This window comes from Nomia melanderi, chromosome 7 (assembly GCF_051020985.1).
Source record: "Nomia melanderi isolate GNS246 chromosome 7, iyNomMela1, whole genome shotgun sequence".
Taxonomy (NCBI): domain Eukaryota; kingdom Metazoa; phylum Arthropoda; class Insecta; order Hymenoptera; family Halictidae; genus Nomia; species Nomia melanderi.
In genome coordinates this window covers 15446294-15472952 of record NC_135005.1, presented here as the reverse complement: position 1 = coordinate 15472952, position 26659 = coordinate 15446294, and the positions used below count along the sequence as shown (strand labels likewise).

At 41.7% G+C, this 26659-nt stretch overlaps 3 protein-coding genes across 10 annotated transcripts; 1 reads left to right on the top strand and 2 right to left on the bottom strand.

Annotated features, from left to right (window-relative positions):
• Nucleotides 1–357: 357 nt before the first annotated feature.
• On the top strand, nucleotides 358–26193 carry LOC116425108 (juvenile hormone esterase-like). 7 transcript variants are annotated; one of them, XM_031972332.2, is made up of 12 exons: nucleotides 18687–18835; nucleotides 19468–19546; nucleotides 20495–20833; nucleotides 21184–21324; nucleotides 21527–21686; nucleotides 22196–22381; nucleotides 23561–23769; nucleotides 24663–24825; nucleotides 24992–25065; nucleotides 25533–25677; nucleotides 25769–25907; nucleotides 26007–26193. In XM_031972332.2, the coding sequence occupies exons 3-12, from the start codon at nucleotides 20612–20614 to the stop codon at nucleotides 26116–26118; spliced, it is 1551 nt and encodes a 516-aa protein (XP_031828192.2). In that variant the 5' UTR covers nucleotides 18687–18835; nucleotides 19468–19546; nucleotides 20495–20611; the 3' UTR covers nucleotides 26119–26193. The 7 variants fall into 7 exon arrangements, with proteins under 7 accessions (XP_031828196.2, XP_031828194.2, XP_031828191.2 ...); XM_031972336.2 differs by lacking the exons at nucleotides 18687–18835; nucleotides 19468–19546 and adding an exon at nucleotides 358–475; XM_031972334.2 differs by lacking the exon at nucleotides 19468–19546 and having other exon boundaries at nucleotides 18558–18708.
• On the bottom strand, nucleotides 837–1664 carry Spase12 (Signal peptidase complex subunit Spase12). Its single transcript, XM_031972338.2, has 3 exons — nucleotides 1519–1664; nucleotides 1296–1355; nucleotides 837–1217 (listed from the first exon to the last, which is right to left on the bottom strand). Exons 1-3 carry the CDS (start codon nucleotides 1561–1563, stop codon nucleotides 1035–1037), a joined length of 288 nt encoding a protein of 95 aa, XP_031828198.1. The 5' UTR covers nucleotides 1564–1664; the 3' UTR covers nucleotides 837–1034.
• LOC116425103 (prestin) lies at nucleotides 1741–18454 on the bottom strand. Of its 2 annotated transcripts, none has more exons than XM_031972322.2 (14): nucleotides 18305–18454; nucleotides 14633–14746; nucleotides 12841–13002; nucleotides 12502–12612; nucleotides 11059–11231; nucleotides 10796–10963; nucleotides 7826–7927; nucleotides 7579–7712; nucleotides 7144–7306; nucleotides 6552–6728; nucleotides 5183–5455; nucleotides 4567–4728; nucleotides 4122–4248; nucleotides 1741–4009 (listed from the first exon to the last, which is right to left on the bottom strand). In XM_031972322.2, the coding sequence occupies exons 2-14, from the start codon at nucleotides 14727–14729 to the stop codon at nucleotides 3834–3836; spliced, it is 2025 nt and encodes a 674-aa protein (XP_031828182.1). In that variant the 5' UTR covers nucleotides 14730–14746; nucleotides 18305–18454; the 3' UTR covers nucleotides 1741–3833. The 2 variants fall into 2 exon arrangements, with proteins under 2 accessions (XP_031828182.1, XP_031828181.1); XM_031972321.2 differs by lacking the exon at nucleotides 18305–18454 and adding an exon at nucleotides 16924–17162.
• Nucleotides 26194–26659: the final 466 nt, after the last annotated feature.

Genomic DNA, 26659 nt, shown 5'->3' with positions numbered 1-26659 from the left:
AGATTAATTCATACGTTACGTATATTGTGCTTTCTAATGCCTCTGAATGGAAATTTCATGATTAAAATTCGAGCATATAAGTTGAGCACTGAAGTTTGATATTCAAATTTTGTTACGACACCGGATGTTTGGTCCATATTTGTAGTTTCGATTTAAACAGATATCCGTACAATGCAAATTTTCCCTTAATATCTGATTTATATGATTTCCTAAATGAAGTAGTCTTTTTTTAGATTATACACTATACTTTGCATTGCAGAGGCACAACAAGTATAGAATAAATTTTTGTTATGAAAAGTTTTCATCATTAAATTTCGTCACGTACCCCCTTCCCTTTCCCCTTCCACGATCCACTGCTGGAAAAAGTTGCAATCGAGTTTAACATTATTGTTCGTGCCAAAGATCGTGTCACTGATCGGTTAGATGGAAACTATTAATTAGTTACGTTTTGCTTTTTTGAAACGCTGACAAGATCGTAAGTAAATAGGATGTCGTCATCCGTTAGAAAACGCATTTCTACCGGTGCAATGACACGCAACGGTCTTCGTCATTCAGGTTCTGTAATAGTTGTTCGGGAGCGACACTGACGCTTCGCTGCACGGAATTTGAAACGAGATTTATGTAAAATGTCTCAAGGGCGATGTTGCGTTACGACAGTATTGACATCGGGCAGGAAAATCGGCTACCAAGAGTTACGAAACTCTGAACATGTTTCATTTTGAACGCGACTACCTCACTGACACATATGCAGCTAAGTATGTTTTCATTTGACCATTACTTTTCGCTTCAGCGAGTATTATCATTAAAACGCAAAAGGGAGTAAAGAAATGATACTCTTTCCCGTTTCCAATCATTGGAATGAATTTAATTCTTAAAAAGTATTCCTTGAACCATTCCATTTCTTTCTGCACTACTGTACATACATACTTTTAAATGCAATGTCAGTCGAAGAAAGTTGACTTTCTTGTCATGCTAATAATTGTTGCATAACGCATAACAAAATATTATTAAATACAATCATAATTGGCAATAAATTATTTTTTCCTTTTTGACTTGGTATTGACATCGGACTGTGGTTTCTGCCAGTCCAGAGGCTTACGGCGGTACATTGGCCAAGGTGGTAATGTGATTATTGCTGCCATTAGAAATCCAGCGCCAAGAATATAAATAGTCTGGGAAAATTGTTGAATCAGATATCCCCATATTAATCCAACCACCTAAAAATAAAAGTAGCATTGACAATAGATATTTTTTATGAGTATTGACAATAAACATTTCAGGCAATGGTTTCTTACTCCAAATAGCGTTATAATGACCCGCGATAAATTTTCTGCTCGTGCTTGCCCATCATAATCCTGCAGAGAAAATCAATTATTTAAAAATTGCGGTTCGACTTAAAGCAACTATCTGTTGAAATGCGTAACGTCTGTTGTACTGGAGATCATAACCTACACACCAGAGGTTAGATACATATTTAACAGATATTTATGTTACATTTAACACAATTCATAAATTTACCATATGCATGGGAAGGGATTTAATGTACTGTATCCACGAGCTCATTGTAAATAAATAATTATAAACTACCGGTAGTGTTTACAACAAGCAAACTTCAGTTGGCACTTGCTACGTATACAACTATTGACGTCGCCCGCGCATGCGCAATGCTTTAAGATCGCTACGTGTAAATTTTCATATGGCGGGAATTTCAATTGTCTCAAATGATTATATCGGTATTGAAGTTTATATTTATTACATTTTACAATGTATAAATTATACTTAAATAACGTGCACTAACGGATAATACGTAATTATAATACTATATATAAATTAAATATAACTGAAATATAAGTATGCGTATTATTATAACACGTTGAATGCCATGGGGGTCACCGGTGACCCCAAGCAAATCGAGTTACTATAACCTACTGGATTAAACGATTATTCGCAAACTTTTCTATATTATAAATAATAATATTTCTTCCATTTTGCGTATTTCGCGGCGTTCAACGTGTTAAATTCTACATTGCAGCGACCGTAGAGGAAATAATTCTGCTAAATGTCAAAATGTCCTTTCTTTTGAGTGTATCCATTTTTATCTAGTACTGTTGACCTATGTTTTAAGTACAGAACAATCAACATTCACGTACGTTAACTCTAACATCAACGTTAACCCTTTGCAGTCCCAAGTGCAGTCCCTCTATTTATTTATTCAAGAATATTTGGGAGTCATTGAAATGTTAGCTTTGAATGGTACAACTGTGATACTACGAATAAATATAGAAGAAATTGTTAAAACAGGTAGAGGTTGCAATGAAATAGAATGTCGAGTCTGACTCGACATAGGACTGCTACAGGTTAAACGTTCCGATCGCTGCATTTCAAACCGATCAACTTCAAAATAGTCTCTTGCGCCATCACGTGATAGAAAACGCATTTCTAACGGTGGCATGCAACAATGTTAGACATTCTTATTTCGTAGCGACGTATAATGACAAGAGTGGGCACACGCCTCTACACGCGCGGAATTCCAAGCGAAACATTTTTGCAACATGACATTTCCTTCCCAGCCAACTTGTTCGTCCACTCTTGTCATAAATGAGTATACATTCAACTGTTTCTCTTAAAGATACGTTTGGACGTAGTTCCACGTTATTTACATGAATACGGAAATATGTACATCAATGTAATTCCTGGAAACTATCAACTCTTCATCGTCAAAATCATCTTCGATCTCCTTTAACAAGGGTTACCATTCGAAATCTATAAAACTCTGGACTACAATACAAAGAGAGAAAACACCGTAGAAATTAATTTTTCTCTGAAATTAAAACGAGCCAATTACAAACTTCATCTACAATGTGCAAAAATCTTGAAAAAAGAGAACGATGAACTCGAGCGTTAATCGAATCTCAAAATCTGAGAAATGAACATACGACTTACATTGTTTTTACAACCACAGTTATACAACGAAAGTAGTCTCGATATTTTCTCAGCTAATATTGACTATTCTAAAACGAAAGGATAATTGAACAGAGTATCATACAGCTTAACGCATTGTACGCCGGCTTAAATATAGTCTAAAATATAATTTAAATATACATCAATACAATCTAAAACATAATTTAAACATGTATCAATATAAATGTCGATCAAACCGAAATTTCTAACTGACGAAAAAGAATAAGGAATCCGACTTTGTAATTTTACTTCGGATTTCCGTTATACATATCTGAAATGTTGCATTAACGTAGAATTAGCAGTTAACCCTTGATTCGACGCAGCAAACTAATAAAATTTTCAATTCAATATTAAACCTTGTGTAAGGCATCAGCACATAAAACATCGAAGTAGAATAGTTCTGTCTTCTAACTTATAGAATACAATCAATTGTGTTAACTGCGAAAAATATCGTTAACATTTAGTCAGAAAGCAATGAATATCTTTAACACTAGATTCACGGAACCCAATTTGACGGATATTGAATTTTTTAAACATTATTTACAGTTTAAGTCGATTTTGGTTCGTGCAATTATGCCAATACGCACTGCAACACTCTGGCTTTGAAGTTACAATTTTCGCGATTTATATAGACGAACACGTAGTTTTCTACAATAGATTAAAGTGTAAAATAAACGTCCGTAAATCTAGTGTTAATGAAAAATATTCGAAAAATCCTGCGTGCGGCGCGATGCGTTAAGAATACCATACAGTCAGAATCTCGATATCAGCGTACGCTTTTCACTCAACTACCGTTCTACCGCGGTTCGATTGAGAATCTCCATGGCGTTCATGAATGAACGTTCCGATCCGCAGCGATCAAGATTCCGCGGTCACAGTCTCGCGCTGTTGGCGTCCTCGTACACGGAGGAGCTCCACGTGGGCACGGAGCACAGTTCGTTGGTGGATCTTGCAAAATTGACCGCGTCGGCGACGGTGGGGAACACGGCGAACAGGCCGCCCCTGCATTCCGTCAGGTTGCACTTTCTCGTCATCTCGTACACAGGTCCTGCGGCAGGTCAAGACGAACGTTGCGTTTAATGCGCGACGCCGCTTTATCGCGCGCGTCGATCGTTCCAAGAGGTTCTTCCGCTTCCGATCCGCTAATCGATTCTACTCACCGGAACAGCCCGCCAAGTAGACGGACACGTCGGCGTCGCAGTACTCGTCGATCAGGTTCCCGAGGGTGGTCGCGGCGGCTAGATCGATGTGGCTCACCCTGGTGAAATCGAGGATCAGGGTGCGCAGCTGAAACGGAAGCAATTCGTATCATTCCCATTACGTAAATTCATCTTTTAGACGAGAGAGACGAAACGTGGCTATTAACGTCCTATTACATAAATCAGGATTTTTTGTTAATAAACAACGTTAGTTCATCTCGAAGAGAGTTCGGTACTTAGAGTTCGATACTTTCTACCGTGGCTTCATGGAAGTTTCAATCCCGGACGTTACACAATCGATACAGCGAGACGCCGGTGCAACATCCTGCTCGGCGAGGCCGAGTCAAAGGACATTTGACCCGAGAAAGTTTCCTATCGATCGCGAAACCATAGGCGATCAACCCACCTTCTTAATTTCCTTGAGCTCGTCGTGCTTGAAGCCGGCGTCCGGTTCTTTCCGCGGCGTCAGCCCGGCAACTTTGTACACCTCCTCGCGGAAGTGCTGACGACAGGCGAAGTTCAAGCTACCGGCGTAGTGAAAGATTTTGATTCCCGGCAGCTCGACGGTCTGGAACACAATCCTTCCGCGTTAGGAAACTCCCCGGAGCTTGGCCTGGCCTGAATCGTGACAAGTAGACTGAGGAGGTTTCCGTAGATTCGCGACATTAACATTTTCGCCGTGCGCCGGGAGTTTTACCCGGCGCGAATGAACGGGAGACCTTGGCTCGGAAAGTTCGTCGGAAAAGAGGATAGCTACGTGTCGGCGGCAGAATTCTCCTCTCGAGAGTCCCTTTATGCCGCGCGTCTACTTAAAAGCGTTCGTTTTCGAGGGTAGAACCGATAGCTGCACGGAGCTGGGAGCAGTTCCGCGACGGTTAACTCGTCCTCGAGAGGATAACTCGCAGGAGCTGAACTCTTAAGTGGATACGAGCGCCGAGCTGTCGAGAGTTGTTCTCGAGTGGTCACGTAGCTTCGGAGGCAAGAGGGAAGCGAAATAAAGAGACTACTGTGTTATTCCATACGCCTTTATATCTCTTGGTATCCAGATAAAGCTCGGTACCAGGTACTAGAGCGAGCGTGCAGGTGTACGGGTGCACCGCGAACATGATCAGCTTGCCCACGCAAAGGACGATCCCGATCAGCAAGCCGTACTCCACGTCCAACAGGACCACCGTCGTGAACGTTATTCCCCAAATCAGACCGTCCGTCTTCTCCAGTTTCCAGAATCTCTTGAACTCCGTCACCTTCATCAGCATCCCTTGCAGAGCCACTACGATTATGCTCGCTAGGATGCACTGTTCACAGACACGGTCGTCAGATCGAGCACTTAGGTATTTTACTGTTAACCCTTTGCACTCGGATATTTTTTATTTACCATTTCTTCACGAAAACGATGTTCTTTGAGACTAATTCGAAGAGAATTCACCGGTACATTAAGGAACAAAGTTATTTTGTTCCAATGTTTCACGTATCGAGGCATTATACAGAGTTTAACATTAACACTAGGTTTACGGAACGCGTCAATTTGAAGATTGAATTTTATAAACATTATTTGGTAAACGTTTCAATCGGTTTTCGTTGATCCCATTATACGAATATGAATCCTGATTGTCTATTTCTACACCTACAATTTCCAAAATCTAAATGAATATCAACTTCCCCAGGAACAATAGAATAAACTGTACAATAAATGCCCGTAAACTTAGTGTTAAATATCATATTCTATAGTTTTACTGTGTCAAATCAAATGGTGATTGAGAGTCATCTCTCGAGTGCAAAGGGTTAATCGCGATATCTTCGAAGCATTGAATATTCGAAATGATTTTGAAAATAAATAGTTTCACTAGAGTACTATAATGAATGTCCGAAGAAACTGAAGATAATCTATGGTTACAATTTTTATAGGAACTGCATAGTAATCGTATTAAATGGTAGTTCTAGCGTTGAACTATGTACATATAGAAAAACGGTATATCTATATATAAATATTTTCTCTTGACTTCGTTTCTGATTATTTCTATACGAATACATTACTATTGACGATAATAACTAATAAGAATCACACGAAAAAGTCAGTTTTTTTCACCGAAGGTAATGTTTTTACATTATCCGACACAAAGCGTGTTTGCATGAACCGATAACACAGCGGAAAATTGACGTTTACCGTTATCGTTCGACGTAAATAATTTCTAGCTCATTGTCGTACCGGAGAGATCGCCAATTAACAGCCATGAAATCAATGGCGATTGATCTTTTTCTTTCCTACAACAAAGATGACTAACTTCTTGCAGCAGAAGCGATGCTAATCTGTGATTGCGTTTTAATCCAATGCCAGTCGAATGCGTCGATCAAGGACGAATTAAAGATTTATTTCGATCGATGTGAACTTACCCGAGGCAACGGCTCGAAGAACGGCCCGATCCACAGCAGAACGCTGACCAGAATGCCGCAGGATATCAAGCTGGCCAGCTGAGTGTGCCCTCCGACAGTTTGCTGGATCAAGGATCTAGACAGCGAAGCTGTGAAGGGCATGCAAGAGAAGAAGGATCCAACTAAATTACCGACGCCCTGAAAGACATCGAATCACAGTTTTGATCAATAATCTCGCCCCGCACGTCGCGGCTCTGTCAGCGAGTCGATAATGTAATGATTGTTTTCGGTGTTCGCCGTAGATCAACGCGGCCAAGGAGCCAGCCTTGCCGGATCAAAGTGCCGACTTTGGTAAACTAGGCCGTTTGCGACTAGAATCGTAGAGTTCGCTCGGCTGGCATAGATCCGCGCGTCTTAGTTGACAAGCGGAGCAGACGCTTCTATACATTATGCATTGTTAAAACGGAATCCCGAGACAACGTCGAAGGCTCGGAGGCTCGAACTGGGTCGAGGTGGGAAATAATTACTCCATTAGAGTCATTTATAGAAAACCGCGTGACCAAGCCCAGCGAGGGGGCAGGAAGCGATTGTATCGAACGCCTTGTTAATTTACCTGCGCGACGAGTTCCTGATTGGAGTCCACCTCGTAGCTGAGCTTCTGCGCGAAGATCAACGCCATGGACATCGATATGGTGTAGGACACCATGGTGATGACGAAACTGTCGATTAAAATGCTGGGCACCAGGGATATTGGCGGCAGCGATGGAGCTGGCAAGCTGCGAACACATTGTACGATAAATTTCAGCTAGTAGAGACGCGAGCGTCGGTGATTAAAAGTATATCAGTATAGTCTGAAATCTAATTTAAAAATATATCAATGTAAACATCGATGAAACCAAAATTTCTAACGTACGAAGAAGAATAAGGAATTCGATTTTGTAGGTTTACTCTCGATTTCTGTTATACATATCTAAAACGTTACATTAATCTAGCAATTAAACGATAGTATTATATTGACAGTGGAATGTTTTATAAATAATATTGTTACCCGACTGGTATGTGACCCACAGTCACAACTCCGTAAGCGGTCTCCAGATTCCCGTACACCGCGAGAACCGTGCCCACCACTACAGCCAGCATTTCTATGGGAATCGGGAACGGGCTCACTTTCGCAATTCTTGGCTGTGGAACGAATTTCAGTCACTGATCTAACCTCTCGGTAATTGTCCGTTGAAACCTTGTGTCTTTACAAGCACAGCTCTATCAACAGTTAATAGCATTACGTTCAGACCGACCTTTAACACGTTGTTGATGATCAGAATGATGATAGTCACCGCCGAGAGCGAGATGGCGATGACATTGGCGTCGCGGATATTCTCGAGAACGTCCACGTAAGTCTGAAACAACCGTGAACGATCGAAATGTTTATTTCTAAACACGTATTTCTACATGAATACTAAATATTCAGCATATTCCAATCGTTCTTCGCCTAATCCTTTATCCGATCTAACAACGTAGCAAAGCCTGTTATAGACACCGTTCGCATTCATACGCAACGATCCTCGAATAATTTCCTCGTAAGCATTTCCATCGATGCTAAGGAAGCAATTTCGATCTCGAAGACTCTATTTCTTCGATGAAACGCGGTGGAAAGTTTATCGTGGAATTCTATTCGGCATTTCATGCGTCCGCGGCGGTTCTCAGGGAAACGGTCACCTGTCGCCGCGGAGAAATGGCGGCTGTCCCGGCGTACCTCGAGGCCGCTGTATTATGTGTCGGAAACGAAATAATTGCCGTCGCTGCACAGTAACAACGACATATTTGGCCCGAGAGGAAGTAAAACCGTCGGGCAGCTCGCTGTTATTAGCTGCTTTTACTTTTTGATGCTCGCGCGTTCCGACGACGATCGGGTGACCCGGAAACCGCGACTGGTCCGGCTCGTAAATCTGAATGGGAAAACTACGAGGCACGGAAGAAACGACGCCAGATGCGGTTTCCTTGATCGACCTGTTATGCGATGACAGTAGTACTACCAACGCGTCAATTTCACCTGTTCCTGAATTCTTCTTTCTTAATTCGTCTAAAGATAACAGATGCTTCGAGGAATTACCGAAGACATTCTGTCGCACGCTGATTGAAGCATAAGTCAATTGAAATCTTAATAGCTGTACTCTCAGGAATTAAGATTATTGTGTCAGAATTGAAAAATTGCAAAAGCCAGTTCTGCAATTTTGAAACATCGAGTTACTTATCATGCCTAACTTCTTCTCCGATAAGTCAAAAGATAACAGATGCTTCTTCGAGGAATTACGCTAATTGAAGCATAAATCAATTGAAATCTCAATAGCTGTACTCTTAGGAATTAAGATTATTGTATCAGAATTGAAAAATTGCAAGTCAATTCTGAAATTTTGCAAGATTGCACGTGGATACACGAATCATCGAGTTACGATTTCTAGCTTAAATATTGATTACTTGCCCGCCGATTAATTATAGATCTTCGAAACGCAAGGTATACTCTTCTATTGTGGATTATTCCGCTGGCGGACGCAAACGGACCACAATCTCCACGATTACCGAAACTATGCGGAAATTGAACTCAGATTTCCTCGTGCAGGTTTCGTTTTCTCGATGGAGATTCGACGGTATTTAATTTCCCGTGCGAATGGAAAATGTGGACGTTTAACCGGTTGCCCGGTATCGGGGTCTACCGACACGGCTCGTTACTCGCCGCGAGAGACGGAAGTTTTTTCGAAAGCGAATTTCAAGGACTGCAATCCGCGATTGCTACGAAACTTGAGATGCGTGCCAGAGGGCGCCGACCGATTTTAAAATGCTGCTTTCTGGTCGAACGATACTTAAAGTGCATTTGATGGCGGGTTCATTGTTTTTCCAGTTAAACTGTTAGGTAACGAATTCATGGGTCTATGAACACTTGAAACTGCCGCTAAAAGAATGTATCATTTTTGTGCCTTGATTTCCATTTAATTCTCCTTTCTAATGATTTTTCACGCACAGTCAATCGGTACATTATCCTTCACTCATTTTTGCGTGATTGTGGTTTGAAACTGTTGATCGAGAGACTTAAAAGAATGTATTATTCCTGTACCTTAATTTTCATTTGATTCTACTTTCTAATGATTTTTCACGTACATTCAATTAGCAGATTATTCTCTGCCTATTTTTGCGTCATTCTGATTTGAAACTGTTGATCACGAGCTTTAGAAGAATGAATCATATTTATACTCTGATTTTCATTTAATTCTCCTTTCAAATGATTTTTCATGTAAATTCAATTAGCAGATTATTCTTCACTTATCATTGCGTGATTCTGAGTTGAAACTGTTGATCGTGAACCTTTTTGCTCTCGATGGCGGCGGTAGCCTGTAGCGACTGCCTATAAAGATGTCTCGCTCGCTGGATTCACAAAAAAGCGATAGAAGTTGTTTGAGCCGGTAAACGGTGTTATCGCGCGGAGAAGTTTACTCAGCTTAGTACATCCTCCGAAAGTTAATTTAACGTATGACGTCGCCGTTGATTATGAACATTCTCAGCAGTGAAAGGCAGAATTCCTTTCTCCGCGGGCAGCTATAGATGAAAACCGCACGTGATAATTACGCGGCGCGCGTTCTTTCCTTTGGCGCATTGTTATCGGCGTAATTGACGGTTTCTATTTATTCCGATAAACGGCCTACTTATCGAGAAGGGAAATGTTTATTTACTTGGCGAGCGCGGTTTATAGACGAGTGAATCGAGTGTCTCGATAACTTCATTCTATATAGATAATCGCTACGAACACTTTTACCGATCGGACCTAGTCAAAGTTCTAAGTTCGAAGTTCAATAATTCGACATCTATCGTAATTAATTACGCGAATATTTATACTCTTACCGCGTGAATTTTGACTATGGACGAAAGATGCGAGTGAGAAGGGTGCAAGGGTGAGAAAGACAGAGCGAATGGGGGTGTGTTAAAAGCGAGTGGGAATGCGTGCGAGAGGGACATTTTGGTGAGAGACAGCGGAGAACATTTTTGTGCGTGATAGAGAGTAGTGTGTTGGCCTTCGTGGTATTAAGTTGTATTTTTACGTGTTGTCCATATTGTTTCTTTATCTCATTAAATACATATATATTGTTTCCTAATTCTCTTTTTACCGAAGATCCACCTTTTCAATATCTATAATAATAGTAGCCCCACTATAAAATTGGGGGCTCATCCGGGATTACTATAATATACTAAGATTATCTTTGTATTATCAGACTCACCAAGATAACCTTGAAAGGACCTTTCCGTTTGGGCAGATTCCTCAGTCCCAGCAGGTCCTTCACTTGCGACGTGAACACGTGAATGGCCGCTGCGGTGGTGAACCCGCTAACGAGGCTGTCGGATAGAAGGGTCGCGATGATCCCCAACCGCAACACGTACATCGCTAACTGGGGGGGTTGGTCCCGAAAACATACAGTGGAGAATCTCCGTCTCGACCTTCTCTTGTTCGGTCAAAAACGAAACGAAGAGGCGGGATAATTACCTGAATCATGGCGACGGTGAACGTGACCGCGGTCGCGACTTCCACGGGTGAATATTGATTGGCGACGGAGGACAACACTTCGTTTCCTTCGGTACCGTTGCCGAACACGTGACCCTGGGAGCTGTAAGTCGTGACCACTTTTCCGGTCATCATGCAGATCAGCGCGAACGTGCCTTGACACGGGAAAAATAATTGGAATTCAGCTGTGCATGCGATTGGTACATGGTTGAGCGGTCGCCAATACGTTCGACTGTACCTCCTTTCGATCGTGTCACAGATTCGTTTAACCCTTTGCACTCCGAAGTTTTTCACTGGAAATATTTCAACATTTTCCGACGAGATATAGGTCATATTGTTTGAAACTAATTTAACGATGATTCATAGATAAATTAAGCAACAGAGGTGTTTTATTTCAATATTTCACGTAGCAATGCGAACTTTAATTTGAAATATTAAATATTCAACTTCATAGTTTCGTTGTATCGAATCGAGTAGTGACTGTGAGTCACCTCCCGGGTGCAAAGGGTTAATTCTTGTGAATTCGTTCGCTTCCCGAGGAATTCTTTCAGCGAGGTACGACGTCTTTTCGTTTTGTTAGAGATTGACGGAGCATAGCGAGAGAAACGAACGTTGAGAATAAGTTAGCTTAGACTGTTGCAGAGAAGAGTTATGAATATTTCAATTGTTTCGTATATTATTCCAACTGTTATTCGTTTTCGACCTTATGTAAAAATTATGATAACCACTTGCGATTAATGTGTAAAATATTATTGTACTTAAGATCCTATAACTTCTGTCTCAAATATTTCCTCTGTTCACTCGTATTTCTGAGATAATTAGCTTCGGTTCTCTTGTTTCGAAATGATCGATACCTTAAAAGCATTGAATATTTTACATGATTTGAAAAATAAATAGTTTCACTTAAATACTATAATCAGTATGATACAGGTCGCGTATCAATTGTATTGAATGCTCGGTAGTTCTGGAGTTATTAATGCAAATGTTCCTTCATGGCATAAATAATGAAGGTTAATTGCAGGTGACGTATCGGTAGTTCCTCGCATTGTTCTTCCACCCATTGTTTTTGCAATTAAGATACGCGCGCCAACGTTTAATCTCCTTCGTTATCTGCGGCAAGCGTATTCGTACTTAAATATTTGATAAGGAAGTTGATGCGGTCGTGATTTACGAAACGGGAAAAGTAAAGAGACGCCACGCGTTAGTTACGGTGCAATTTTGTCTACTGGATGATCCGGCGGCCATTAGAAAGTAAGTACAGTCGAGACGAAAGTTGACGATCACATGATTGAGAGGAAACGTGCGTCTTTCGACGTATAAATCTCTGCGTCGTATAAATACGAGGCTGTTTCCACGTGATGTATCGGAACTTCCGTTTTACGTAATACGGTGGCGACGAACGGCGGAATCGCTCGGACGACTTACCCATCGAATTATGTCTAGACGTGCCGAGGAAGAAATAGACGAGCACTGGGAAGAAAGCCATATAGATGCCGACTATCGGTGGCACGTTGCCTAGGATTGCGTACGCCATTCCTGCGAACGACACCGTTTAGTGTGAAATTTCATTAATCACCTTATTTTCCATCCATTCAATCTGATTCATATTTCATATCTCAAATTTCGATTTCAATGGCGATTGCAATTGCAATTGCAATTTCAAGTTTAAAGCTTCAAGTTGCAAGAGTTTTACATACGTAAAAACGGCGTAGACATTACTGAGTGCTGGCAACTGTTGAATCGATAATTGCCAAATATCCATACCTTGGGGAATATGCATCACCGCGACAGTAATTCCAGCGATGATATCTCCCAATATGTCCCTCTTCCAATCATACTTCGATAGCCAGCCGATTAGAGGTATGGAATTTTTCAGAGCCATCATGGGCTTGATTTTCTTGCATCTGAACGCGACGCTCTGTAATACTGTGTGTCACTGATTATTTTCACATGAAAAATCTGATACACCATCGACCCTAAAACCTATCCCTAAAGGTTAATTCTAAACTCCTAGTACCTCTATTCCCTTTACACTCTTTGCAACTGAACATCCTAAATTCATTTGCACTCGATCTTCTGAAAACCGATTGAAACATTTATCAAATAATGTTCATAAAATTCAATCTTCAAATTGACGCGTTCCGTAAACCTAGTGTTAACGAAGATTCTTTGAAATGTGGAAAACCTTCAACGGATGAAGCTAAAGTACACATCGGTTGCCTAATTAACAGAGAAATAGTCATCCACGTGCCGATCTCTCGCTGTTGAAGCTAATCGAATCGTTCGTTTGCTTAGTCTTCCAAGTACTCGCGCTCCGTCTCGCCCGAAGTGTCGACATTCGTCCGCGAAGGGTTATAATATTTCGTCAACGTCGAACCACGCGGGTTCGAGGCCTTCTGAATTCCATTTCCCAGATAGCACATTCACATGACTCTCTCTCTCACGCGCCTTCTCATTGAGGTCAATAAGATCAACACGCCGCAACGAGATGCTACAGACGCGTAATTGCTGTCTAACGACACCACGCGTCCAGATGACCTAAATTATTACGCGGTTTACCAGCGGGATCATAAACGGTCTTGATCTTTTCGATCATTATCCGCAGACGTCTTTTGTTTAGACTAGATAAGCGGCTCGCCATCCACGGCGTTGCTGGAGAGCCCGGCTGATCCAGGAATAAGTCGCGACGCGACGAACAGTACGCGCAGAAATGGTCTCAGGAGAAGTACGCTCGGCTGACGACTTCTGTTTACAGTTTTATCGTTTCGTTTGCTCACGCGTAACAGAATCGACGAATGCTAAATCGGTGAATCGAAAACATTAGGAAATAGAAACTAAAACTGGTAAAATCGACTGAAATTAGAGCGTTAATAGATTTCAACCCTTCAACACTTTGGCTGCCATGTCACCCGAATTCGGGTGACACCATGACTCACATAAACTTAAACGTTACTTTTCTCGGTGACGAAACGAACAAACTGAATTCTGTTAGATGCGAGATACTAGAAAGATGGTAGAGCAATCGTTATGAAGAATATCGACTTCTCAGTTTCAGCGTTATTAAGAAAATTGCTTTGATTGCGTAGGAGTTTCGATGAGTGTATACTTGGCAAAGTGTTAAGAAGACAAGTTGCTAACACTGTTTTTAGTAAAACAAATTCTGAAACGTATACGTGTATTTTTTAATGACAAAGTAGGATCCTCGGTCGTTGACAGAGGTAGTTTACAGTAATGATTCGGAATTAAAAGGTTATATTAACCCGACATTCTATTTTATTGCAACCACTACCTGTTTTAACAGTTTTTTCTATATTTATTTGTAGTATCACAATTGTACCATTTAAAGGTAACATTCCAATGACTCCCAAATATCCTTGAATAAATAAAAAGCGTCATATTAAGCTGCAATTGAATGAACTAACGTCGACGTGAACCTCAAAGGGTTAAAAATTGCTCGGAGTGTAAAGGGTTAATGTCACTATCGAACATCACAAGAATCGATCGATCAGCCGAATTCATCGGCCTAGCCAGCAAATGATCTCGTGTCGGTACTCACGCGATTCCTTGGGTTTCGCATATTTGTACAACTGATTCAGCTCGTCCTGCTGGTAGACCGGCCGCCTCACTGTCAATTCCGGCGTGATCGCCGACATCTCGTCGCTCAAGTAGTCTGCGGGCAGTCGGTACATTTCGGGATTAATAAAACTTGCGAAAGTTCATTCGTAAATTAGACTAGAATTAAGCACTGCAGTCGAGAAATCGGACATCGTGATGTGACGGTTACAATCTCATATTTCGTACAATAAAAATGAAACTAATATATCGATATCACAGTCTAGACATTGTAAACGAAGATAATATAATGTAGACGGATATTACAATCGACAGTTACACGATGTTATACTTAATCTCGATCATTTTTTTCTTCTCGTTCCCTTCATATTTTCTTTAGTAGATTGATCGACGCAAATAGTAATAGCGAACGCGTTTAAACACGTCGTTAAAGATACGACACAAGGTTTTTCGATATCTCTCGCAAATCTTCTCAGACCGTGTATGAATCGATTATTCTAATTGATCGATGCATATGTAATCGATATGCAATATGGTATCAAAGAAAGCGTGATAATGAGCCGAAAATAAGGATAAACAAATGATAACTCGTTTTTTTACGAGAAAAACCGATGGACAGCCTTGAGAGTGACGGGATCAAGGGAACGAGGTTCATCGGGTGACCTGAAATAAAAGCGTTCGTAAGGTGACGCATAACGCGTTTATCGGACGCGGAAAACAGTGTGAACATTGTCCGCGGCAGTGCTGAACGAAGAAACGAATAGAGGGAACTTCTGAACATTCCGGTTATTACATGATCGTTAGTCTCTTCCGCATTTTTTTCGCGAATAAAAATGATCGGCGAAGTAGCGTTCATTAATTATTAGCCTGTGCATGCGCGTTTCCGATCGTATCGGCGCAGCTAATGTTGCGATATCTTAAGATTGCAACCATAACGAATACTTCCTGATTCTAATTAATTCTTTATAATATTAAAGCTATTTAGATTGAAATCTGCGTTCGATTCTACCGAAATTCTCGATTTACCGAACATTTACTGTCATTTATTCTCATATCTAAATACACCAAGATTTATCGCTTAATTAATTATTCCATTATAAACGTCATTGAACAACCCGCGTCTTATCTGCTTCTTCATAATGCCAACAGTACGCACGTCATTACTGTACTCATTCAATGACCACAACAAAATCCAGTCGACTTTGCTGTTTGCTGTCGGCAGACTGCAACGGATCCGTCGTTATCGCACAGACGACTATGATTCACTCGACTGGTAACAGTGGCATGCGATATATGCATAATATAATGTTCTAAGTAACTCCCAGTTCCAGTGAACGCGTCGGCTGTCTTTGGTGAAATGAAATTGAACGGAAGACAGTCGATCCTTGTGTTTCATGCACGATCAACGAGTAAACGTGTATACCGATGCTTCGGTACGGTTATCATCGATTCGAACGTCACAACTGAAAAATATTTAATCATGCGCAATCGCCCGAAAATGCTACATCTCGCGCAACGCTCGAAGTTTGCGAAAGACAGACAATGTAAACATCGAGCAGAATGAATTCAATGATTCTTCCATTCTCTTTCATACAGTCAACCGAAAGCTCAGAACCACCTGTCGATTCTCGATAACACTTTGCCAATAAAAAAAACATTGTTTCCCATCGGTCACGTATTAGAGTACCATAAATGATCTATTTCTGACTTCTTTCCGCAATTATTAAAAAGGGAACAGATGTTTCGCGGAGAAATGATTAAAGAAATCGATTCAGCAAACTGAGTTGCAAATCGGTTAAAGTCCGAACAAAAGCACTCTTCGAGTTTCTATATAGGAATTCGAAAAAGTCAATGTAACTCTACATCTCTCCTTAAGAATCTTATTCGCAGATGGTTCCGAACTCTTCACCTCCGAAGCGTCAGCACTTCGCCGGTTGCACATCCGACACGTACGAAACGATGCCATTCACAGCCTTGCAGTCGAATCAACAGATCACTCAAACCGCTAATTACAGTCGTTCGCTCGGAAAAGAGGAGACTCTGCGCTCCGTTACGAAAACATATGAATAATTAATCTGAATCGTAATTCGTTCTCCCGGCAGCGTTCGATCTTGTTAATAAAACAGACTTTCCTTCCTTCTTTCCATAGCAGCGGCCGCTGCTCATAAATAAATCTCGATAACGCTGCCCGATCACGGATAATTGATCGCGTTAATGCACGCGCGAGTAACGAGACGACAGAGCAAAAAAGAGAATAAATGAGCGAAGAAGAACCTGTCATGGTGACGGTGTCGATCGTGCACCACGGCGTCGCGAGCAACTGTCAGAAGGATCTCGGACACCGGGATGCGTCGCAGCGCTCGAAGTAGGGAGGAAAGAGATCGGCCGGATCGAAAACCGCAGCCGGTGATAACGCTCGGTGCGTCTATCGCGAACTAACGAATCGAATGTAATCAGAGTGAGCGTACGCTCGGCCGTCCGCCCGCGTTACACGGCTGTGTGCGTTTTATCGGCGCGCGGAACGATTACGACCGCTCATCGGACTGATGTAATAGCTGTCAACCGGCCCTAACGTTCGCCGCGAACGACGCGCGAGCTAATTGCTTTCTTGGAAAGTGAAATTGATGCGCGAGACTCCCGAGGGTAACGAACTCGTTGCCGATCGGCGGATTTTCATGCGCTTCCAGCTCGAAACGGAGACGAGAGACGAGTATCTCGATGGAATTCGATCTGTCGAGATATGTTTGTCTCGGTTGACACTGCCAACCGCGCGTGTCACGGCTGACGCGAGAGGTAGGGAGATTTCTCCATTGATAGAAGTTATCGGTCGATCTTATCGGTTTCTGCTCACTCGCCGATCGCTGTCCGGGTTTCAGGTGGAACATACTTCGAATTTCGTTGCATGCACGCTGGGAAAGGTGAACCTCCGCGATTAGAAAGCGATTTGCAAGCTGAAGCAATCGATCGTTTTTGCTGGCAGGTTTTTCAGTCTTCCCGAGTGAAAGTACGCTTTATGCTTCGCTGTAGGTGGATCTTGATAAGCGTAACACTAGATGCAAGGAATTGCGATTGGAGATGTTTATTGTAACATCCGTTATCAGCTTCGTTATCGCCGTCTATCACGGTGACGGTAGAAAAACGTAATTAACGCGTTGAATGGGGGTCACCGGTGATCGCGACCAAATCGAATGGTTCACTTAAACGATGATTAAGTGAAAAGATTATTATGTTATAAGTACTGCCAACTACCGCGGCGACATTCAGCTGAATCAACATGCAATAATGATAACGCAATTCAATCAAATGATTTAATCCCCTATTTTTCCATTTTACGTGTTCTGCTCTAAGTCGTGTTCCTGTCAACAATGTATTAATCTTCCGTGATCGGTCGATTAGTCGACTAAGTAACAGGTTGAATGAGAGATCGAGGTAACGGTGTGGAACACGTTATCCTAACGAATTACTCCGTCGAGAAATGAAAGCGACGAGTGAACCTTATCGCCGAAACATCCCCTGCGATCGCGGTGCGCACACAATTGCCCGAAATCCCGCATTATCGTGCAATAACGACGGTAACCAAGGTATCCAGAAGATTAAACGGCATCAAGACGTTTGTCACGCGAAGGACAATAAAGATAATTTACTGGAAGCTTACCGATAATCACGTGCAGCCGTAATCCTTTTGTAATCTAGGATCCCCTCGGTTATCAGCTGGTATAAATGATGATTCCTCCGATTGGCCCCCGGCAGATCACGGAGATCGACAGGATCGGTCGCAGCCGGTTGGCTTCGCTCCCTCGAGGTCGCGGGCTATCGATGATCCTATTTTCCCGACGGCGGATCAGTAGATCGGCGAACGTTGATCAGTGTAACTGACACTTGGCTCGCGGTACTGAACGGCGGCCAAGTGACGAATAGATTTCACTTTCGATCACGGGAGATTGAACAACCGGAGCATTGCGGAGGCGGTCCCGTTTGCCACTGTTCCGTTCTCCGTTCCTGCCCCGCTCGGCGAGGACACGATCCATCGGAATTAATCCTCGCTTGTCAACACGAGATGTATATATTGTCGGAATTCCGTAAAACTGGATTTCGTTACGAGGCACCGGTGGCGCGGAGAGCCGATGATTTATAGACGCCACCGGCGTTATCGTGCTTCGTTCTTGCCTAACAATGGCGCCAACAGGTGTGATCTTGTTACCGTTTATCGGCTGACGTCGAGATTTCATTCGGATCGCTTTAAACACGAGTGCACCGAGCTGCAACCGGACTGCAGACTTTCATGCGTTCATCCTCTTCCACTCGAACTTTCACGGTGGATAGGAGATTATGTTATTTTATCGGCGGAATCGACGATTAAACACCGATACGAAGCACGAGATTCCGCGAAACTGGAGTTTATCTGTAAATTCGAGTAGTTTAACCTTCGGTACACTATATCGTTGGTGTTCGAGACGCGCTTCGAGTAGAGTCGAACTTTGGCGATGCGTCTGAGCACTTCGAGCGCGAAAGGTTAGATTTTGGGGAACGTATTTATGTTACACGTGTTTCCCACAGCAGATTTTAGACGTAAAAGTGCAATCGAAATATACATGAAACGTACGAAGAGTAGAGCTCTTGTATGTTTGTCGGGAAATATTGTCGTTCCGATTTAATTTGTAGAAACAGGTGTCAGAGGTCAATCTTTCCCTTTCGTAACACTTATAAGTTACAGTTGATGTAACGACGTTTGTAAATTCCAACGAGCATGTGCGCGTTTCATATCCTACGCACTCAGGCTTGTCACATATGCATAATGTCAAGAAAACTATCTGTTAGATAAACTTGATCCTGAAGTCTCTAGGCTCGACTTTTCTGTCGAGTCACGGTTGCGAGAGACTGCAATTGGGCTACGAAGGTTTGAATGAATTTAAATCTAATTTCACTTCTCCGCTTGATTGCCTCGATTGCTAGAGCATTTTTAATCTTTCCCGAACCTTGTCTCTCATTATTATTCCAAGGGTAGACATCATCGACATTTAACCTTTTGCGGACGGATGTCGACATTTCGACAGAATAAAATTCACATGTTTCGAAGACTAAGTCACGAACGGACGATTGAATTACTCGAACAAGAGGTCAGTACGCAGCTTCCTCTATTTCTATTATTTAAGTAATCGATATATAATTTAGCTTGATCTGTTGGAGATCATTTGTATTTCAAGGAATATTCGTCCGCAAAGGGTTAACCCTTTGCACTCGAGAGGTGACTCTCAGTCACCACTTTATTTGATACAGCAAAACTATAAAGTTGAATATTTAGTATTTTAAATTATAAATTAAATTTTATTTGAATTTATCTGTGAGTTATCGTCAAAACCAGCTTCAAACAATGTCGACTGTCTCTCGTCGGAAAATCTTGAATATTTCCAGTCAAAACCTTTCGAGTGCAAAGGGTTAAAGCCCAAACGGCTGCATTCGCTTGTATCTGATCAACGAGTAGCCGGAAAAGATATTCAAAACATTATACATCTTCGTAAAATAGTACATTTTATGAAATGTACTATTCATATCCAGAAATCCGCATTATTGCGGGGCGCTCAAGCGACAGACTCAGAATACCACGTTCTCAATGTAAGATAACTTGATTCTTGGCGAGGTGGGACAGTTGGAAGGGACATCGTTATCCAGTGCATTTCCGGTTTTTACACCAATATGGTCGCACACCCATAGAATTTCGAAACGTCCAGTATTTAAAACGTCCCTCAGCCGACCTGGAGTTACAGTTACACTAGAGCTACCGAGCACTTGAACCGCCATCTGAAAATTAATTAGTCCTATTTCGAACTAATCGCAGCGAACGTAGTGTTTTAGGCGGAATTTTATGAAAAACTCTCGTAACCTGTTCCGAGTGAAACCGATAAATCGCTGCTAAACGTTGACAGCGAAATCGAGGTGCACGGTTAGAAAATAACTTCGAACAATGAGACGGACTCCAATCGTGGGATGCACGGTTCTGCTTTTCTCCGTTCTGTCGACGAAATGCGCAGCCCAGGACCAACGATGTCCTCCAAGTCCTGTCGTGCACACCGAGTCGGGACCCGTGCGGGGGTGTGTGCGGGAAACCATGCACGAGAAACTTCCTTATCTAGCGTTCAAGGGAATCCCGTACGCCGATTCGCCGACCGGAAACAACAGATTCAAGGTAGAAGCGACGGTGTAGCGAAGCAACGAGAATAGCGTCCATAAGACACAAATTGAGTTCATCGAGTTAGGAGCTTTAGTTTCAGTCCACCCGATATATTGTTGCCCTAGAATTTCAATCAGCGATTGCGTGGCTTTTCAAAATGAGATTTTTAGACGAATGTTCTTAGTACGATAGGTAGTTTATTCAGATGTTTTGAGAAAGAGCGCATAAATCATTTTGCTGATTTAGAATCTTTAGAGCCATGGATCGTAATAGTTATAGATCCTTCTTCCAGGGATTTGCAATGAGAAACTTAAGTTTGACAGCTATAGGAGGAGGAGTACATCGAAAGTTGTTGAATTTTGCAGCCTCCTCAGCCAGTGAAACCATGGACAGAAGTGTACGACGCCATAGAGGAACGCTCAGCTTGCATACAATACGATGCATTCTTCAGGAAATCATATCTGGGCGATGAAGATTGTTTGTTTCTGAACGTGTACGTTCCACAGGTGAGAACAATGCAATGACCGTTTTATTCATCTATCGTTCGCTTCACAGATTTCTTCCGATAATTAGATTATCCGACAGTAGCGTTTCCTCGAATAAAAAGAATATTTTAGTGAGTCGCGTAGACTGCTTGTACTTCATAGAGATCAATCATCAATTTCATAAACAAGTTCTCGACGTATCTTCGTTTTCAACACCCGACAGACGTCTGCCGACGACTACAATTGCCGTCGGTGTGTCATGGCGTGGATTCCGCCTGGTTCCTTTATCGCGGGATACAAAGACCAAGATCTCTATGGACCTGATCTCTTCCTAGAGAACGGCTGCGTATTCGTCGCCTTGAATTATCGGCTTGGCGCTCTAGGTATAGACTGAATTACTAATATCTGATAGATCATCGTTCACGCGCACGTCGAACTCGTGTTATTTTGAGGAATTTTTCATCTGCGCTTCGAGCGACGACTCAACGCTCGAATATTTCGGGTTGGTGCAGATGATTGTATGTTAAAAATCACTTGAATAACTAACATCTGTAGGATACAGTTCACTTGTATCCTGAACGACTGTCTTGTCACTGTGAAAGCTGAGTTTTCGCTAACTGTGTCTCCAGGTTGATGATTTGTCGACATAATGCCAAATTTAAGAAATCTCCTCTTGTATACGATATACGCGTGGAAATCATTGCTTTATTAGCAATATAATGAAAATTACAAAATGATGAAGTGTAACGTCGAAAACAGAAGAGACACTGACACGCTTGATAATGTTTTAACTCGCTAATTTTAACCCTAACCTGCGACCTATGTTGTTTATATACGAACGACGACGTCGAGACCTGACGTCTTCGACTGCGAAGCGAACGGAACGTTACAGGTTTCCTGAATTTGGGCATTAAGGAGGCGATGGGTAACCAGGGTATGAAGGACCAGGTCGCGGCACTGCGCTGGGTGAAGAGGAACATCGCAAAGTTCTGCGGCGATCCGGAGAATGTGACGGTGATGGGTCAGAGCTCCAGCAGTTCGTCTGCCATCCTTCACACGATGTCTCCGATGTCGAGAGGTACTAAAACGTTCGTCGTTATTGTGGGATGAATGGTTCGTTGTGCGTGCGTAAGGGCGACTATATAGCGCATGTTTGGAAAATAATGTGACTGCGTTTAGAAAATCTTGAGTGGCTGAAAGAATACGAGGAGAGTGTCTGGAACCGAGCGACTGGGCCGCGAGAACAGCGTGTACGTGACTGCGTGAATTTTCACTATGGACGAAAGATGCGAGTGAGAAGGGTGCAAGGGTAAGAAAGACAGAGCGAATGGGGGTGTGCGTTAAAAGCGAGTGGGAAGGAGGGGAGAGAGTGGAGAGAGACATTTTTGGTGCGTGATGTTCGAGCGAAATTTTTGAACGAAACTTTAGTGCGAGACTTTTGGGGCGAGACTTGAGGGCGTGTAGTAATCTTATAGACGTTGCGACTTGTAAGGGAATATCTTACAACATTGAGGACTCTTACGGGATAATTACTACGTTATCGAGTAAAATAGATAGTGCAACCGTATTATAAGTGGTTGCTGTCGCTCAGCCCGAGGAATCCTTTTTTCACCGTGGATAACCTGCTTCAGATCAGAGATAAGATATCTCTCGTCTGAAGTTCCAGGGATATTCCAGCGACATTATAGTTTACGAGTGAACTACTGGCATGGAGACATCATGCCTTGAAACGCGATGAGACCCCTCGCGGGTCATAGGGTGCAGGCGTTGTTCGCGAGGGGTTTTCTCACCCTAGGGCCAATATACGAGCTCAAAGAAATCTAAGAAATCTAAGAAATCTAAGAAATCTAAGAAATCTAAGATATCTAAGAAATCTAAGAAATCTAAGAAATCTAAGAAATCTAAGAAATCTAAGAAATCTAAGAAATCTAAGAAATCTAAGATATCTAAGAAATCTAAGAAATCTAAGAAATCTAAGATATCTAAGAAATCTAAGAAATCTAAGTGTATTTAATTACATATCCTTCTATATAGAAAGTGTTTAGTAAATTATTACCAATTTCTGATACCATTTATCTTTGCAATGACAGGATTGACATTAAGTGAAACATTTAGAATTCCCGTGGCACTCAACGCGTTGAAAATTCCCTTTTAAACAAAATTATTTAGTATATAAACGATCATATTCATTAATAATTTTGCTTGATCTTTTCGGTAGTAAACAGTGCGGTTTCATTCGTTGGCAATTGTTCAATAGGTTTGTTCAAAAGAATCATCGCCCAGAGCGGATCACCGATATCCCTATCTCAACCACAGGCTTGGGCCCGTTTGTCGGCTGCAAAGTTGGGCGCGAGAATGGGCTTCGCGACGTCGAACAACAAAGAACTGTGGCAGAACTTGATGAAGGCTACTGTTACGCAGATCGCACACGACCAGTACCATTTATACTTCGGTCTTCCGTCAGACGTGCGTATTCTACTCTCACCATCGAGATTTCCATGGAAATTGTTGCTTTAAGCTTGTAGAAATTTCGAGTCTTCGACTTAGAACAGATAGGAATCTACTCTGAAGCTTTGGAAGCTCGATTTGGGCCTTAAGAATATTTAATGCTCGAATCTTCGTCCTCTGTACTATATCAACCCCTTACGAAGACTTCTTGAAACATACAAAACCATCAACAGATGAAAATTATTTTTTCTCAACTAATAAATAAATCGAATATATTTGAATGAATAATTAACATTTTCACTTGTATATCAGTCGCTCAAACAATAGAAACAAAGGAATTTACGTGTCGAACTCTCGCTGTCAGAGTAATTACTTCCAAATACGAAAATTTCATCTAGCCGAAATGTCGACATTTGTAAAGGGTTCGCTTTAGCTTCGAGAGCTGCAGCTCTAAAACTCTCAAGTCGCAGTTAAAGTTGCCAAGGCTCGACGCTCAGAGCTGATTTCTACAATTTCTAACCTTCTCCGCTATTTGTACGATGTAAACATAGCGTCACTTAAGTGAAAAGGACTCAAACCTGTTGCTTGTTTCGATACGTGTCACGAGACACGTATCACCGTGTACAGGGGTCTTTGCAGATTAACATTAGAACTACCAGTCAAGACTGGTTTGGATCTTTGAATTTTGCAATTATTGATATCTTGGAAACATCGAATATTCGAAATGATCCGGAAAATAGATACCATTTGAATACTATAACGAATATCTGAAGAAACTGAGAGTAATCTATTGCTACAATTTTTATAGGGTTATATATTTATAGTTATGTATTTTTAAATAACTTTTATCATTTTAATTGACGTATCAATCCGAGTGCAAAGGGTTAACCGCCAGTTACACAATGTTGCAGATTACGCTGGCGTTCATGCCCAGCGACGAAGACGCATCGGTCGCCGGTCCCGACGAAACATTCCTCTCCACTCCTGTGTGGAAATTGTTATTAGAAGGAAAGTTTGCGGACGTGCCTTGCTTGATCGGCAAAGTGGACAACGAGGTGTTGGCGTTCGCGAAACGTGAGGGCTAGTTAACTTTTTATTTCTTTCGTATAGTTGGACTAACGATTGATCGATTAATGCTGCAGTTGATATAGTATAATAACTCGTGATCGTTGAATAGATTAATCATTGGCAACGGATAATCCACCATTAGATTAACTTCGTACATTATTTGATGTTACAGATGCTTTTCGGTATTTGTACATCGAGGTCGGTAACACCACCATGGAACTCGACGTAATAGCGAGACTGGCGCGGGTAACGTTGCTCGAGCATTCTCGAAGTAGAAATTCGCTCGGCACTGGAACAATCGAACAGAATGGCGGATTTCAAATTTTCTTGCTTTGCGTTGCGAATATTAACCCTTTGCACTCGGAAGCTTTTCACTAGAAATATTCGAAATTCTCCTAAATATGGACGACATCCTTTGAATTTAACTAACGAAACACACGTAAACTAAGGAACGTATCGAGGCATTATACAAAGTTTAAAATTAAATATTACATTCCATAGTTTTACTGTGTCAAATCAAGTGGTGACTGAGAGTCACCTCTCGAGTGCAAAGGGTTAAGTTTATTATATCGAATCACGCGGTGAGTGAGAGTATATGGGATACCTGAATGTACTAAAATCTATCTATATGATCTAAGAATTCGCTGATTGTTCTGGTGTTGAAGTGAAGTGAATCAGACATTCTTCGTATAATGTGTTTGTTTCGAATACAGACTATTTCCAATGTATACTTCAGTGGTGCCATCAGTGTCAACCAGAGACTTATGGCGTTGTACAACAGAAACTGTCCTGTTTACTATTACCTACTGAAGTACAACAAATTTCACCATCACATGGTCGACACTTTTCCAGTGAACCGTAATTCGAATCACTCCTTTTTATTCTTCGATTTATACCGCGATCGCACGCGATTCTCTGTATTGTAAGCGTAATTAACGTCCACTTTTAGAGACCACGCACTGCGACGATCTCGGTATATTATTCAGTTCTTGTAAATACAACGTGAACAGCTGCGACGATCCTAATCCAGGTTTCTACGCCTTCCGGCGGAAAATGGCTAAGTTGTGGACGAACTTCGCGAAATTCGGGTATGTTCAGGCAATTGCGTATCGTGTTTTGCACCATTGCACGTATCAACCCCTTGGCGTACTATTTACTTTCGTTATTAAGCTCGTGTAATATTTTAGAAATCCTACGCCTCTCCATGACAATCCCATTGATATCATTTGGAAACCATCTGGATTATTAGGAGAACAGCTCATCCTCGATGAGCCATTCAGAATGGCGGTCGGTCCGTAAGATAATATATAAGTTTTCTACATACTCGTTGTTAAGGTTGTTAATAAAATCTACGTATTTATCTATGGTGTGCAACAGTGGATGTTCAGCTGTATTTATTTTTCATTTTTTTCTGATTACTAATTACTAGTTACGAATTAGTTTCATTCGTTTTATTTTATTATTTTTATAATTACAGAATCTACGTATTTATCTATGGTGTGCAACAGTGGATCTTAGCTTTATGTATTTCTCATCTGTTTTCGATCTCTTAGAGTCTAAGAATGAAACGAATGAAATTAGTTTCGAATATTCATCAAGGGAAATAAAACAAAGGCAATGCATAATTATAAATGGAACTCTTGTTTCCTTAACCCTGGATTATTCTCGTCTCATTTCTCTTTCAAAAATTGTCTATTGTTCGATGTAGTAATTATTCTTCGAGTTCCTAGTCTTTTTTTCGTGCGAATTGCTCACAGCCAATCTCAGTTGAACTTCTGGCGACATGCAACATTTGCCAACGGTTAATCGCAGTTTACAGACGTTTTACGGCGCCATGCGA